We start from the raw sequence: 17,172 nt of genomic DNA, 5'->3' as shown, positions 1-17,172 counted from the left end.
ATGATTTATAGAAGTCATTTTTTATTTTTTGTCATTTGTTGGGAGTTACTAACCACATTGTAAACTTGCCCCCTTGCTGCATATTTTACATTTCTCTGCTTTACTGAAAATATGAATGAGCTGTCAGTTCTTTGTTTAGAAAGTGGTAACCTTGGAAGTGTTAGATGTTTCAATACCTTCAAAGAATTCAAAGTGCCCATTTTACAATGAAAACTCCACTTGCAGCTGAAAGAGCAGAGAAATTTAAATGGAGCTTTAGCTTCAGCCAGTCTCAGAAATTAACGTGAGGTTTTTGCTTCTCTGCTCTTCTCCCACTGTAGGTGGTTTTTTCATTGACAGTCCCTATTGCCAGCCTCTCAGCATCGCACCTTTTATTATTCACTTGGGCCCTCAAGATTTCTTCTCTGACTTCTAGAACCATCAGGTTGTGTGGCTCCAAATGGCATTTTGTACATGTCTTAAAAGCAAGAAAAACGTGGCTCGTTTTGAGGTTTCTCAACTTCAGACATGGAATCTGACCTTTTTTCTTTTTTTTTTTTTTCCTTAAAGTGTTTTTCTCACTTCTTGAACTGTGCTCCATGTAATGAAAAGCAATACTTAGTCCAAGCCACAGTCCTCTCTTTGGGTACATAGCAATAGATGTGTATATACTCCTGGTTATTTCTTTACACTAGAAGGGGAAGGACTGGTGTATTGAGGGGGGAAAACCAAATGCCAAACCAAGGCACAACCCGGGTCGAGTGCTGCTTCAAGCAGTGAAATCTGCCTTTACTTTCACTATTGAAATCCTTCAGAATTTTAATACTACACTGTATTTGCATGTTTCTTATAAAAGTTGCTACAGAGCTGTGCAATGGTCACTCCTGAAGCAGCAGTGCTTTGAACCATTGTGCATGTCAGCAGACATGAAATGTAGCAAAATGGCAGAAGAAAAAAGCCCAGAATATATATTTTTTTTCCAAAATGTAACTGAATGATATATTCTCTTTCTCTCTTCCCCACATCATTGATATGAGGCACAAAAATGCTAGGCCTGAACTTGCAAATCAAGTGGATTGCTTTTGTGTCTCTTAAAATCATCACCAAATGATAGGAAAACACAGTATTTGGGAAACATCCAGTTCAAAAACCTTTGCTGCTCTAAATTTAATGAATTTTTTCTCTCTTGAATATTTGTATGTTGATATTTTGAGATTGTCAATCAGCAATAACTGAAAGGTGAATGTTTTTTTTAAATGGTATTGGAACATCTATATGTTGCAGCTTAAGACTTCTAAGCAGTTTTCAGCAGGTTAATTCCACTTTATTCTCATTCTCTCCGGACCTTCATAGCCATATGCACTTGTATAAAATAAGCAGAAATGTAGTGACTGTAAGCTGAGATCGTGATATAAAAGGTAAGAGATTTTATTTTCAGCTTAAAAATATTTTTATTGCTTTTTTTCTAAAAATCTCATATACCTGTGACAATCTTGTATATGGCACGTTTTTATTATGTCTTGTTAACTCAGTGTTTAAAGAGGTAATACATAGGTCTGAATCCCAGCTTTGTATTTCTCAAGGCCAATTCAAATACTCCAGTTTCAGTTAAAAAAGGAAAATATTAACTAACACTTAAGAAATTGTTTGGTTTTACCAACAGACTGTTCTCCTTCAAATATTTTTCTCCTGTGTAGCATAAAAAGCTGTGTTGATACTGCTGTGTCAGGCACTGCATTCCTTGCATCCCTGTGGACACGTTTGGGTAGGTACCAAAGCCAGGCCATGGCCTGCTCTGAACGCCACACCTTATTTCTAGCTATGTGTGATGGGTGACACTAATAATGAGAGAAATTATTTCCCTAAACTATTAAACCTAAACTCCAAATGAGGAATGAAAAACTTTGATGATATTGCAGTTAAAATCTGCAGAGATCACATTACATTAGGCCAAATTAATTCAAGAAGCAGACAGGTTTGCTTTCCTCCTGTGCTTGCAGTGCAGGACAGGAGGGCAGGCAGGGATTTATCTCTGCGTGAATCCTTTGCTTAGCTGTGGTTTTCTACAGCTGGAAACTAGGATACAGCCATCCATAATTAATTGTTTTCAGTTCTGTAGTAAATGTTTTAACAATATTTTACTTAGATTAAAATGGGTTTGGATTATGACCTATTGATGCACATGATATGTGTCGTTTTAAAATACTATTTTTTTATTTGTCTTTTAAACCTTGCGTTATGCAAAGTTGCATAGTACAGTGCTCCAGAAGTGCAGTACTTGCAGTACTTGAAGTTGCTGGAAACAACTCTTTTTATATAAAAATGGCTAAAAAATAAAAAAGCAAAAGGAAGCAAGCTGATGATGATGTATTAGCATTTTAGGGTCTCAATTCAGAGATGAAAACATGAACAACCCCTGACTGGTAACAGCTGACACTGGTGTCAAACAGAAAACCACTTGGTACAGAATATATAGTGGTGTATCAAGCCCAAAGGTCTGCATGAAAACACTAACAGCAAATATAAACTATATTTGATTTTAATATTGAATCATCAAATTCACTAAGTAACTGCATGTATGGGTTATCCATTGCTAAGGATGTTTCTGGATATAATTCATAGGCTGCTAAGAGAAAAAGAGCTGTTCAATAGTGTCAGCTTTGCTCCTGTGGGCAGGAATTTGCACCTGGGAAATGAGCTGAGGAACTGTTCCAGGGGCTGGCCCTGGAAGCACATGATCCTTCCATGACATCTGCAGGACAACTGATGAGCAATCAGAACGTCCTTCCTGTTCAGGGGGCAGGTTTCCATCTGCTGTTATCTTCAAGGTGCAAACTCAGGGCTGGATCTGCAGCTCACCTACAGTTCAGTCCCTTTTTGAGCCTGGCAGGCCCAGCAGTGCTGATCCTGGAGCAGCAGGCTGCTCTGCTCCTTCAGACAGGATATTATATTCATCAAGGTGCATTATAATGAACTTCTCCTGAATATTCCTTTCCTGAGCTTAACTGCTGTCAGGCTGACAAGCACTGTCCACTTCAAGGACTGATAACAAACATCTTGCTGACTCTCATTTGATCTGCTTCTTTGTGGACTGTGCTTGGCAGCTTAATCCATCTGTATTTCTTTCCATCAGAATTGCTTTAACTGTGAATTTCTGTATTTTTCTGCCATCACTCTTTTAACTCTTTAAAATCCTAAGCTTTCCACTCTCCTGCTGTGTTTTTTAAAATTATCTCAACTTCACTGCATCTTTCTCCTCTGGATTTCTCTAATACCCTGCTGTTTGTAATGCAGTAAAGCATTGCAGTATTATGTCTGAGATGGCCCCTTGCCTTTGCTGCCTCCCTTTTTAGTAGGAGAGAACCATTTTCTGATATGTGAAACACACTAAGATTCCTAAATCCTTAGGTTCTGCAGCCACTGGCAATCAGAGGTAAGACCCTAAGGTGCCTGGGAACCCCTCTCATTGACGTGGAACTTGAGAAAATAGCCCCATGTATTGAAGGGTCACAGAGTTGGCTCTGAAGTGCCCAATGTATTCACATTTGAAAGAGCAGCCAATTCTATCAGGAGGTTTTAGCCTAATACCAAGCTATCATCTGATGAGTAATTTGGGTAACATCTGCTTCATCAATGTTGCAACAAGCATGGTTTTGCTAAGGCAGAACTAGAAGCTCATTTCTTCTGCATAATTCTTGTAGGTTTCCTTTTAAAAGCCTCCTCACAGTAGTCTGAATTGCCTTTTCTGTGGAGTTGGAGGTCTGTGTTACAGCTACTGAGCTTTGTATTTCTGCATGTACCCAAGAGCCAAACATGTAAATCTGGTTCTGTATGCTCTGTGCAGCTGCCAGTAGCATTACCAACTCTGGAGTACCTTTTCAGTCAAGCAGAAATGGTATTTTACAGTTTGAATTTCTAGTTCATGGAAAAGAATTCTGAAAAAGTTCCTTTCAATTAGTACATCTATAAATAGCAGACCAGGGAAAGTCTGTGCCTATACACTACCCACCTTAACGCTAGTTTTAGCTAACCAGATGATCGTGTGTATTTTGGGAGATGGTGTCTGGCACTTAAAGGATTAAAAGCCAGAGATTTACAATAAAGAACCGACCCGTTTAATGTGTTCTCTCTGCTGGAAATGAATGGCATCACCTCTGACTTTGGAATATCACCTGTGAGCTTTAGGGGTCTGCTTCAGTCCCACTTTTGCCAGCCACATGAGATTCCCCCAGGCATGCTCTGCCTAGACATGGGTTTAGAGTAACCAGGCTGGTTTGGAGGGCTTGGCTAGCTCAAAGCATGATCTGTGGTGCTTCCTGCCATCGTGTTCTCTCTCTGCCAGTGCTTGCTGTCTTCCTTAAGCACACATTCAGGAGCTGGAACATGGTGACCTTATTCCTGGGCGTTTCGCCAGTTGGATGGAGGGAGGCCAGCCTATGCTCCTGAAGGGAATGTGTAACACCAGGCCTCGGTTGCCCAAGCAATTTCTGTTGGACACAGTGCACAATCCAACCCTCACAAAAGCAATTTAGTGCCTGGGTAGGTGGTTCCTAATCTGTCTAATTTGCTGTAGTGTAGCCAGTGTGAGCTAATTAGATGATTCAGCAATTGTCATGGCTCCCCACTTAATGTGCTGTAAATGTTGCTGCCACAACATTCATTGCTGTTAAATACCTTTGCTTCTGTGAATTCTGTCCTGCTCTGCCTTTTCTGAACATCTTCTAGTATCTCAGTAAATAACTGACTCTCTCAAATTATGAAATTGTTACATCTAAGTATCGAGAGCCTTAAAAACTTTTAAGCAGACTGTGAAGCACTTCAGAGAAACTGGTTTTCCTACAAATATTTCAAGTTATTCATGTGCCAGAGGACTATTTCTACTCATTAACAAAGATCTGAAAACTGCTCCAGTATCTCTCATCTCTGGAGACAAGCATTCTCTATTTGAGAACACTTGCCTTCTGGTAGGAAAAGATTTAAAGTGTGTCTTAATAAAAGACTGTACCCTCAAGCCCCTGAAATAACTTAATTGCGGAAAAGGGCACAAATCTAAAATTTTGCTTTTATTGAGCTATTGAGAACAATTTCCCTGACAACAAGTTCCTCAGATTATTAGAATGTAGAAAATGCAGGAGGAGGGGCATGAAGATTTTTCAAGTAGTTTAGGGGAAAAATCTTGCTGTTTCTTGGCTGTTTAGCTCTGGGTCATCATTCTCTTGTCACTTCTTTATTTCCAAGACAGCAATAAATGTGAGCAGCTCTAACATACCATCTCTGATCCAGTCCTGGAACCATCCCTTGGAGAGTGAGCATGGCACTCCCTGTTTTTTCTTCCACCAACTCCCTGAAATAAAGTCCCTTGCTTTATTTGCAATTCTGTATCTGTACTTCTGAGCCAGTCTAGAGATGGAATTGCTGAACATCTCTCCAAATGTGTATAAATGACAAGACAGTATTTCAGTCTTTACTCAGACAAAGTTACAAGTTTCCTTCTGCCCCTTGTGCTTGGTATACCAAGATATGCTCACTCAGTATTAGAACTTCTTACCTTTAGCTAAATTCTAAGACAGTTGCCTGTTACTTAATGAAGGGAAAACAATGTCCCAGCCTCACTGAGTTCCAAGTCACAAAGCAGCTTACAAAAACAGCTCCTATTTCCGGTGGCTCTGGGAAACAACACAGCTCTGCTGCTGTGGATTCCTTTGGCTACATGATGAGATGTGTAAACATGAAATTCAGATTGTTGTTCTGTCATGAAACTGACTAGGACCTCGCCTCTCTGGCATCAAAAGAATGAAAATGAGCTCTGTGCTGGGCACGCTGAGGAGCTCTGTTAGGAACGGCTGTTCTGTTTCAAAAAACAGTAACTCAGCTCAAATGTTCAGCACACAGACCCTCTTGGGCTTCCTGCTGAATAATCCAGTGAAAAATGAGATATTTTATTGACTTGTTTAAAGCAGAGCAAAGAGACAGGGTAGCTGAATCTGCTGTCTTAGTATAGGAGACAGCTTGTCTAACAGCTTGTTGGTTTCATTCCACTGGAAGTGGAAATTCTGCTAAAGTCATTTCAGAGCACTTCACCAGAGAAACCCAGCACTGAGGTCCTGTGCCTATGGACCACAGCAGCAGTTTCACATGCACTTTCTTTTGAACATAAACCATTTAAGCTAGTGGTTAAGTTGGCATGAAGACAATTGTCATCACTAAACTGTTTTATTACTTAACCCCAGAGTGATGTCTTCTTAGCTTTATTTGTGTCATCTGAATCCATACCTATTTATGTCCAGGTATTCTGGTGCTTTTTCTGCTCACAGATACGACATTCACTTGTTGGTTTGTAACTGATATATGAGATAATACAAAAGCACAAGACACATCTGCCTGTTCCTCTGTCTGCTCCTCTCTGGGGTTTCCTTGGAGAAAGGGGCTCGTCCTCCCAGTCTGATGCTGTGTAGGCAAGGCAATGCTTTACTGTGAGTGTTGTGAGTTAGGTAAAAGTTCATCAGACAGTAAGGTTTAAATTCAGTAAAGTGGGTTTTTTCTCCAGTTCCTGAGATTGAATGAAACGTTCATACCACATTGTTTATCTTGATGTTTATGAGGAACTGAATCCAAAAGTGGTGTGTGGAGATGTTCAGTTCTAAAGCATATCTCTTATTCTGGATGTTGTTTTATCTTGTATTTGGTGCCTTAACTCTACAATTTAAGGTCATATATACTGTACCACAGTATATATGTAGTACACAGGTGGTTCAGTACTTGTGTACTTTAAAAGAACCCATCAAGCTTAGTCTACAGAAATTCTTATACAGACTGAAGCTTTCTCAGGGGGAGTACTCTTCCATGTTTAATTAATAATCCACCAAGAAGAGACAGTTATAAGAATATAAGGAGCATTTAAAAATTTTAACTGCCGAGACTGAATTTATCTGAGACTGAATTTATCTGCTTTCTAGTTTCAAAGGTTTGGGGCAGTAAGATAACTAAAGCTGCAGTCTCTTCTCTGCTGTGTAAGTAAACGACTTCAAAATGTTTTTGCACCAGCCAGAACTGCATGTTTGTGAAAACCACTGGACTGTTATCTCTACTAGAATAAATAACACTTCATTTTAAAAGGCATTAATTGAATGTAACTAGCTATCCTTCATTGGTTAGTAGAGTTGGAATGAGTAAGAGCTGCAGTTAATTTTTAATTAAACTTGAGCCTCATTTATACCTCTAACCAGGATCTAGAAGCTCCAGCTGCCTTATGCTGCAAAGCAGTTCATGAGGTGTAGTGCAGCATCAGCTTGAACACAGGATTTCTGAATGCATCTGCTTCTGGCAGAATACACTGAGGCAAGAGAGAGAAAAGATAACAATGGAAGTAGAATATCCTTCTCCAGTTTTAGAGGTAAAGCATCATAGCTGGAAGTTGGAGGGAAAGTAGCACTGCCTTTTCCAAGTCCATTAAGAGAGTCTGTGGTAAAACCAGGAGGTTTATGTGTGCTGGGGAAAGCCAGCAGCCTTGTGTACTGTGAGCAGGGGGAGCTGGGATTGTTTTTTTAATAGTTAGTGAGAAATTAGGTAAGAGGTTTAAGCTATCCATACAGCAGGCTAAAAGCTGCTAATGATGTTGCTACAGGAGAATTTATTTTTTCTGTTCAGTAAGTCCAGGACTGCTGGTTTTCCAGAGGAGGAATGCAAGAAATACAATGGGCAAATTTTGTTTCCTGATGCAGCCCTACCCAAAACAGAGAGATAGTTCCAGGCAGTGTACAGAGCATGCAGTTGAATTCTGGGAGGGAGGAATAATAGTAATTTCCTCCAAAGTAATAGTAGTTAGTTGTTTGTGCAATGCCCACAGTATTCTAGACAAGCTGCTTTTACACAGAGGAGCATGGCAACAAGGGAAAGCAGGTACTGCTCCCACAGTGACCTGTGCAATGTACACATTTCAGGTCGCCAGTACTGGTGTAACTCCTTATGACAAAGTAGGTTCATCTTACCAGCAAAGTGTATTTTGACATTCTATCCACTTCTATTTTTTAAGCTAAAGGGGAGTTAATCATAGCACTCATCTGTTTCGAAGGGAGTAGAGCAGAAGGTAAGTTTTAACTTCATACTTTGAAGCTGCTATGAATAGATAAACAGTGTTCCATGGAAACAACCTGATGTACTTATTTTCTTCGAGCTTCATTTCTGTGTTCTTGCAAAAGCACAAGCTTGTGTAAGCGTAATCAATACAAAGTTACTCAGGGTACTGCATCATCTCAGCAGTGGACACTAACTGCATCTTAAGTCAACAGGCACACATAAATCAAGCTTAATTAAGAGGAACAGGACATCTTGGCAAGTTTTGCTTTACTATTGGCACTGCTACAATTTAATGATCTATGCATATCGAAATGTGTGTATTGCTGCACTCCCAACAGAATGTGAGTCTTGTAAGGGTGTCCTGTAAAGTAACAAAGTCAGGGTAAGAGAGACAGTATTTATTCTTCTATCATTATTTTCACAAAGAACTGTTTCTAAGCAGATGGAATGTCATTCTGCTCAAAGGAGAATAACGGTGGGCTAAAGCACAGCATTCAGAGCAGTACAGCTTTTGAAAAGTTAGTGATCCTATGAATTTAATTATGAAAATTCTGATTTGCAGTACAGATTCTTTCCTGTATTTTTAAACTCAATATCACTGTTTCCCTGTTCAAAGTAACAAGATAAATACAAGTGTAGTTTTCTAATAACATCTATTGCATGGAAATCCACATACACTGGAAGAAAAGGGAGGCTGTACTGCAGAGAGCATATTCAACTACAGAGCCATTCTCTGGGCAATGCTGCATAATTTAGGAGTGGGTAACCATGCCTTCAGGGACAACATGACACCGAGCAGATGGTTGAAAAAAAAATCACAGAAAAAAGGCCTCCAAGCTTTGTCCAGTCATACATTTATCCCTCCCTGCAAAAGGGGACAGGTACATTCATACATGCATAATGAGTTATCTGTCAGGCATCACAGAGGTCCTTAAGGACAAATGTTTTGGAGCCAGTCTCCTTTTGGACAGAAAAAGGAGGAAGTTGACTCTGTCTTCCAGTTCCAAGGTGCAGTGTCTTATTTCTCATCCTAACCCTAAGTCAATATTTATTGATCAAACTGACTAAGCTTTTTAGGCCGACCAGCTCTCTACGAAGCAATTCTGTTCTCTTGAGCCTCTGCAGGGGCCAGTAACTGGTGCTTAACTACTGCTTCCAGTCCGGAATGTCACCGTCCTCCAGCTGCCCCAGAGCCAGGCTGGGACACTTGCACTTCTCAGAGAGCAACACTGCTGGGGGTGGGGGCTCTCCAAAGCACTGAAGTACGACAGCAGAGCAAGTCCCAGTGGGCTGTATGCTTTTTTAAGTCCTGTCCAGTTCTTAGTGACAAAGTTGAGCATGAAACATGTACTGCCAAATGTACCAGCCCCTTGCTTAGAAGGGCATCAATGGGAAGCAGTCTCAGAAGTGAAGATTTTGAGGAAAGGCTGGTGCTTTCCAAGGCCAACTCACAAGCTTTTCTTTAATGGTTGAATTTACACCAACAAAAAATCACCATCAATGAAATCAATTAAAATTGCTGCTGATTTTGGGCTAAAATAGCACCTTTGTGTAACCCAAACGACCATGCATCTAAAGAATTCTTAGGCAAAGACTTGTCAGGAGGCAGAGCCCTTCAGACAGGAAATCTGGCAGTGCACTCTGATGTGACTTTTCTGATGATAATTACTTCTCCAAGACAAGGCAAAGACAGAGGCAGTGCTTTGGGGCAGTGTTTCATGCTCAGCAAGTTTGTAGAGCGAAGGAATGAAATTCTATAAATCACTTGTACTGTATTTGTTTCTAGACTTGAATGAATTTCACTTTTCCTTTGTGAGTCAGCGTATAAAACGTTAAAGAAAATGTCTATTTTTCTAAATCTCTTTCACCAATAGAGGTCTGACCTGCAGCCAAGAGATGGGTTTATTTATCCACAGAGGATGGAGTGTTTATTTCTGAACTAAGATTGGACATGGCATTGAATAAAAAGAAGTATGACCTATAAACTATCTAAACCTTAAATACTATGAACAAATTCCACAAATAAGTAATATGGTGGATGATTCCATCTTTCTTCCCAATAAATCTCTCTCAAAGAAGTTACCCAGAATTAAACTTCCAAATGAAGTACAAGAGATCCTTGTGGTCTAATTACAGACTACTTTCAAAATACTTCAGTTTTCTCCCAATTTGTAATCAGTAGAGAACAATGATAACTGAACTATTCAAAACTATAAATAAAGCAATTTCAAATAAAGTAATTTGGCAACAACCATGGCTATTTATAGCACTAAAAATATAATTTGAACATTTGAATTTTCTTAATTTGGTAGCAGTTGAGTGGGAAGAAAAATAACTGCACAGTGAATTTTAAATTGAGCTGTATCTACTCACTGGCCAAAAAAGCCTGCAAATGTAAAGGGAACGCTCTTTGTACCTTCAGTTGCTTCCTCCTGTGCTGCTGTACCCCGTACACTTGGCTTCATTTGGCTTCTGTGCTGTGGTTTGTACGCCAGCCACTGTTACTGACTGTACACAACACAATCTGCACTGTAATCTCGGGTCATTTCCACTGGTTGTAACCCAACACTACAGACTTCTCTGTATATAAAACCAGAACCATGTCCCATTTGCTTCCAATAGCTCCAATAAAGACTTATCTCTGTAAACAGGAATTATGGCCTAATGATTGGTTGGGTGGGTTGGTTACAGTGGGCAAACTGCCTTCAAGGGGTTCCTCAAGCCTGGGATGCCAAACCAGTGAGCTCCACTGTGCCTGAGTCAGGTAACGCACTCAGCAGAAAGGAGAGACAGGCTCCCGAAGGCTGCAGGGTTAGCAGAGACGACTTGGAGATGCAAACATAAAGCAGATTTATGCTGGAACAAGCAGAATGCATTCCTTCACAGAGGTGAAAGTGAATAAAGCATTACCAGATTGCAATTTACAAGGGCTGCTGCACACAAGTACCTCTGGGGGGTCTGCCTTGGAAGCAGTACCAGAAAAGCCCAGAGAAGGCTGTGATGACTGTGATCAACCATGAAGGCAAGTTTCACTCCAAAAAGAAATCTGGACAATACCTACGATTTAGCTAATTAGAAAAATAATACTAATTAGCTAATTAGATATTTATTTTCTTAAAAGATAAATTACACACACAAAAAACAAGTAAGGATCTTTCAAAGTTCTCTCCACCCCTCTCATTTCACTGTGTTGTTAAACATTAAAATTCCTGTGGTCCCAGTTTGTCCATGGAGGTCCCAAGTAAATCCAAGCAATTTCCTTGTCTGGAGCCACTGAGGGCAGAAGTTGGGGATACCATGAGAATTGTGTGGCTGGTGTTGTTTGCTTGAGGTTGTAACTCATGGTAAGATTTACTGAAATATACACATATGTCCAGTTGCCTGGAGTTAAAGAACTCAGCTGTACTCTAGAAGAGAAGTCAGTGAACATATAGTCTTACTTTTCTTGGAAGTGTTTTTCTGGTCTTGAGATGCTGAATTGAAATCTGAGTGCAGAGGTCATTAATCAAATTCAGACTTGAGAAGGGATTATAAACTGTTATGAGCTGACTATAATTGAGATTGCTGTTAATGAAATGAGATATATGAAATCCCACAGCTTAGAATGTATGATAACTGGACTGGGACTTGATGTGAGACTTCTGCCCTTGACAGGCCAGGGTGCAGCCCGCCCAGTCTGCTGGTGTACTGCAAACAAGTCAGTTAAGCACAAAGAGCTACACTCAGAGACAGCTGTACCAAACCCAACAAAACCATGCATCACTTAAAATGTAGAGCTGTATCAAATATTTAGCAAGTAAGATCCACAAAGAACTGAAGAGAGTCGCTTAAGAAAACATCATTAACACTTAACTGAAACTGAAATCAGTCTTACCTACTGTATTAGCGTAATGCCTGTCTGTGCTCAGGCCTGATGTTAGCTGGCTCACTAGGAGGTCATTCCAAAAGCTCCCTCGGGATTATCATCTCTGAGGTGCTGAGAAGGCTGACAGCTCTTCAGCAGCAGCCTGGCAACTGCAGGTCAGTGGCAGTTCAAAATGAGCTGGGCCCACTCCAGGAGCTGGCGGGCATCCTGTGGCCTTGCAGGAATGGGAGAGGGGCACATATGGGAGTGGGACATGGGAGAAGCCACACGGCACTGGGCCTAGGCTGGTGAAGGATGTTGGCACATCCTTCTTTCCCCATTGTGAAAATGCCTGGCATCTCCTGCTCAGTTTTACTCCTGTCCTGCTGTAGCTAAGGTAATTTGCCCAGGCAGTTACAGAGTATCTCACTTGGAAGAACAGGGAAGCTGTGATTTGTGGCCCCCGTACTGCCCTCACCCCCTGCAAACCAAGAAATACCCAAGTCCATCTACTTTTCCGGGGCAACCTGCAGTGCCTCTCACTATGAATCTGCAGCTGAATGCACACACTGAAATCTGCAGCAGAAAGCTCCTTCATCTCAGGCCCTCCCCAGCACTGTTTGACTGCCCGATCCCCTGCTGGCACAGCACTGAAGGGATCCATGCAGAAGGAACCATCTGCTTAACAAGCAAGATGTCCAGTTTATCTTGCTGCAATCAGCATCACCTTGGAAAAGTGTCTTTGATTACAGAGGAAGCAGGAAAAAAATACTGACTGACTGGTGTCCAAGCCTGACTGATGTCAAGCAACTAACAAGTCAGCCTGTAACTTCCACGTGCAAAGAACTGCTGCATCTATAAACCTGCCCAAAACAGCACCCCTCTTTCTGCAAGAAGTGTCATCTCACTTAATTGCTCACGACATAATGCTGACTTTAGTGGTTTGCTGCAGGGTTGAGTTCCAGCAAGTCAGCTAGAAAGAGTTTTTCCCATTTGCTAAGCTGTAAATTATCCTTCTCTTTTGTGACCCAAATCCTTGGGTACAATCAGGTGAAAGAAACTGGAGCTGCCACTGCTTTCAGGGCCCTGAATTCATCTTCACTTTGGGCTATAGGTTCCAGCACATTTATTTGTAACGCTGTAAAAAGCCTGTGTGTACTCTTGTTACAGTTACAACAAAAGACCCTTTCTTGCTCCAGGCATGAGCACGAGGCAAAATCCTAAAAAGGCCTTTAGATCCCAAAAAAGGGTCACATACCCTGCAAATAACACTTCCCTCTTCCCCTTTTCTTAGGTGCTGGCACACACCAAAGGTGGGATTTCCTGCCTGCAATAAAGTCAGGCTCAGCATTCTGCTGGTTCAGATTCACTCAAAGAAACTTTTTTTTTTTTTTTTTTTAAATCTGGGTAACTTTGGATTACAGTAGAAGGAAGGCTAAACCAGGGCAAGATGACAAAATACAGTTCAGTAAATCCAATTATGCTGCCCTGCACAGCAGTTGCACACAAATTCCTATACTGAAAATACAGCAAGTCTTGAGGTAGCCACAGGACTCCTGCATCCAGCACAAAGCAAGCATATGGACACGGGTTTGAGCTGCTCAGCTCAGTTATCCTGGGTTTAAAGAAAGATGCTGTTACGTGGAGAAGACATGAAACTTCTGTCTGTATATTAAACTATTCTCTCTGAGATCCAATGAATAAAAACTTCAATGGAATTTAGAACTTTCCAGTCATGGTAGTTACTGGCCTCTTCACTCTGTCCTAACCATGGGAATGTGCAACACCTGTAATTTCTAAAGACAATCAGAGTTGAGGCTACTCCTGTAATGCTGAAGTTGGGGGCACCCAGGAGCTGTAGTTTGCTGCTCGTGTCTACAAGCAGCAGCCATGTCATCCACAATTCACAGCAGCCTGGCACAGGCACCCACAGCCCCTCTGGCTGTGGGTTTGCCTTGTTCCACACATAAGCCCCTTCAGGGAGATGCACAGTCTTCATTTTGTGAAACACCACCCCTTCCCCTCCATGCTAAATGAGATCTTGCTCCTCAAGTGATTCCCTGTGGTATTATGCAGCAGTTCTGCCATACCCTGAGTAGGTGGCAAGCTCAGATATACATTGCTCTGTAAGCAACCAGCCTTCATCCTCCTCCTCCTCTTTCCCACCCATTCTCTCTGGTGCACCAGTATTAATTACCATCAAAGCACTTCTCTAAGCTAGCAGAGCCTCCAGGACACAGAAGGTGTTAGATCACTCCCCTGTTTTCTGGGCAGCCAAGACTTGTGCCAAAACCACAGTGGTTTGCTGTGCTGTTCTTAGAAGAATTGATAAACCCCATGACAGCTGACAGTGACACAGCACTGCCATCTCAGCGAGTCCTTTACTACCTTTTCTCAGGCACAGCAACTGAATAAAACCTAAACAGCAGTTTTGTTTTCCCTGTGTGACATAAACTGACCAGGCACATCAGGAAACTGCATCAGGAGTCATTCCAGTGTCCCCTCCCAAATGACATTTATGAATGTGGCTCCAAGGCCCCCTTTCCCCATCACACCACCAGCTCTGCGCATGGACAGATGCTCACAGCAGGGAGTTTAAACACACAGCTTGGATGTTTTCATGGCACACACTAACTGTGCTCAGCATGAGGAGGGCTTCTGCTCAGAGCTGGCAGCCTGCAAGTCTCATCTCTTCTGCACCTTCTGGAGCCTCAGAGCCCAGTGTGCCTGTGATTCCATCTTAAACACTGCAGCACTTTCCTAAAAATCATGACTTTTGTCACACAAGCTGTTGATTAAGATGGACCCCTCCAACTCCATAACTGAACCAGCCTGCTCATTGCCATAAAACCACCTGCACTTGGGATTCTTGATCCCCTCCAGTCACTGCCATGTTAAGCCACACATCAAGGGCCTGTCAGATCTTGAGAGACCAACTCATGTCACTTTTGGCTGTAATTCAAGCCACTATAGCTGATTAAAACATACTTTTGCCCTAACGTCTTAACCAACAAACATTTCTTTTTTATTCTGAAAAACTTCTGTGATACACTTTTGCTATAAAGTTTGCTACATCTTCTATCTCAACCATTATTAATAAACAGAGGATCAGAATGATTTACCTGAAAGTTCAAGGTGTATTAGAAACACATCTCAGAGATTTATTTCCAAGACATTTCAATTTTAGACTTCCTCCTAGCAGATCATTTTTGCACAAGGCCATAATACAACTTTCTGATCATCTTTGTAGGACTTCTAGGAGAAACCCATGAATTACTTAACCAGCAGTCAGTGGTGCAATTGGCTTTTCATGCAGCTTCTCCAAGGGGAGAACAGCCCACGGCAGCCACTCATCACATTATAGATCAAACAGCTCCACTTTATTAGCTCTCAGACCCTATTTCAAAGGTTTCCACTTCAGAAGGCCTCAGCTCAGACCTGCCTGTGACAGGTTGCCATGAACATCACCCACCTCCTGCTGAAAGGCTGCTGCATGGGAAGAACTCACTGCCTGCCTCAGCCTGAGGTGCCCGGGGGGATAGAAGGGGGGGGGGGGGGGGTGATGGGGAGCTGTAATCTGTAAGCGTTAAAGAACAAACGAGGCCATTTAAACCCCGTGCAAATTAAGGCGAAAATTTTACACCATCTCCACAAGGGCCATTAATGCACTGCAAGTTCTGCACAGGTTTTCCCCAAAGTATCACTCATCTCCAGCGCTTATTGTTTGGATCTAAAGCTCTGCTGTCCCCCACTGCCCTGGTGCTCTTCTATCACTCTGGTGATCTGCATGGTTCCCTCAGGAAGCATCGCCCCGCCCAAAGGCCACTGCTCCCCTCCAGCCCAGCGGTGTGCCCGCACTTCGCACCTTCTTCCCGCCGGACAGGCCCTGCCCGGGCCCCGCTCCAAGGCTCCTTCCCCGGCACCGCACCTCAGCTTCCCCGACCCTCACGGCAAATAAAATGGCGGCGCTGACGCCTCCACGCCCAAGGGCTGATCCTGCTGCCAATCACCTGCCAGCCTATCAGAGCTCGCCGCGGGCCCCGAAGGCCCCGCCCCTGCGAAAAGCGCGGGAAAGTGTGAGGGCTGAGGAGGCGCCTGGCGAGGTCTGAGGAGCCGGAGCGTGTGGGGTGGTCTTCGAGCGCCTCCTTGGATAAATCCACCTCAAACAGCCCGGTTCTACTTCAGTTAGCTCAGTTCCACTCATCCCCCATTCAGAAGGAACTTACATCACCATGCGAAAAAGCTTGACTTCAATGTTAAACTCAACAAACATGGCTCCCAAGCAGAGCCCTCATGCTCGCCTTACAGCCCGAGTTTCATACCGTGCCTGTGGCCAGATTATCCCGAGGGAAAGCCCTCAGTCCCGGATTACACTGTCATGCTCGTTAGTATGCAGAAAACAGCAAAACCAAGCCTGTGTTGCTCAAATGCATTAGGATGGATGTGCAGTGGTAAATTCTAGGAAAATCTCTTTTATGAAGAGACCTTGATGGTCTTTGGCAATAGAGAAGGAAAAGCACTGCACAATAAAGTGATGGGAAAAGGTGGAAAAATTAAATTAGAAAGCAACCCCCTGAGTGTCCACTGAAGGCTCATTTCCTGTATTTTTTTATTATTATTATTTAGGAAGGACTGTCAGTTCAATCTGTGGGCTCACAGGAGCTTCCCTGATCCATCAGGGCTCCGGGCACGAGGCTGGGTGAGCCGCCCGCCTGCAGTGCTGCCCCCGCACCCGCCAGGGCTGGAAAACCTCCCTGGATTAAACTCTTATGTTAGGCACCTCCGAAGTATCTAAAGTTAGGCTGGATGAATGTGAGCCAAGCTGTTGAACAGATGGAGTGAAATCCTCCTCTTGATAACAGGAACTTTATATCACTGCCACAGATAAGAAGGGCAGCTAAAAAAAGTCAGGGAGGTAGTTATATAAATTTCAAGACGGCTTACTAGCAATGCTTAAAGGTAAAACTTTCCGATAGATCCTGAATATCCACTTCCAGCTGTGGACCCTGAGCTGCCAAGAAGTTCTGCAACACAAATGAGATTGTGACACCCGAGCTCCCACACTGAGACCATTGGAACTTAATGATACAGCACAAACATGCAAAGCATTTGGGAGTTGGAGCCTGGGGCACCGGAGATTAATCCCAGCATCAGCACACTGGCACTGAGCTGGAGCTCAGTACTCAAACCCAGCTCAGGCACATGTGAACAGAAAGGTAACTGACTACCAGAAAATAACAATCTCATTAATGCCCCAAATGCTTCCAAACACA

The 17,172-nt window shown here is 42.6% G+C and overlaps 1 protein-coding gene and 1 long non-coding RNA gene across 15 annotated transcripts in view; one reads left to right on the top strand and one right to left on the bottom strand.

Annotated features, from left to right (window-relative positions):
* The window catches only part of STRBP (spermatid perinuclear RNA binding protein), a 36,842-nt gene extending 26,139 nt beyond the window's left edge, over positions 1-10,703 (top strand). For 2 of the 5 annotated variants that reach the window (XR_015278233.1, XR_002868424.2), the window contains exons 17-19: positions 1,333-1,397; positions 1,677-1,744; positions 6,936-10,703. Coding sequence is in view for 3 of the 5 variants with exons in the window: in XM_023938371.2 (XP_023794139.1) it covers positions 321-415 (95 nt within the window). In the remaining 2 variants the exon portion in view is untranslated. Of the gene's footprint in view, positions 1-320; positions 970-1,332; positions 1,398-1,676; positions 1,745-6,935 lie in introns of those variants that run through there. The other 3 variants (XM_023938371.2, XM_023938370.2, XM_023938376.2) reach the window with 2 other exon arrangements.
* The window catches only part of LOC111937108 (uncharacterized), a 63,740-nt gene extending 47,844 nt beyond the window's left edge, over positions 1-15,896 (bottom strand). For 9 of the 10 annotated variants that reach the window (XR_015278243.1, XR_015278239.1, XR_015278242.1 and 6 more), the window contains exon 1: positions 15,765-15,891. This is a non-coding gene — a long non-coding RNA (uncharacterized LOC111937108). Of the gene's footprint in view, positions 1-15,764 lie in introns of all 10 variants that reach the window. The other variant, XR_015278240.1, reaches the window with a different exon arrangement.
* Between the last annotated feature and the right edge of the window lie 1,276 nt (positions 15,897-17,172).

Source organism: Cyanistes caeruleus, chromosome 20 (assembly GCF_971803275.1).
Source record: "Cyanistes caeruleus chromosome 20, bCyaCae1.hap1.1, whole genome shotgun sequence".
In the NCBI taxonomy this organism is placed as follows: Eukaryota; Metazoa; Chordata; class Aves; order Passeriformes; family Paridae; genus Cyanistes; species Cyanistes caeruleus.
This window is presented reverse-complemented; position numbering and strand designations above follow the sequence as displayed.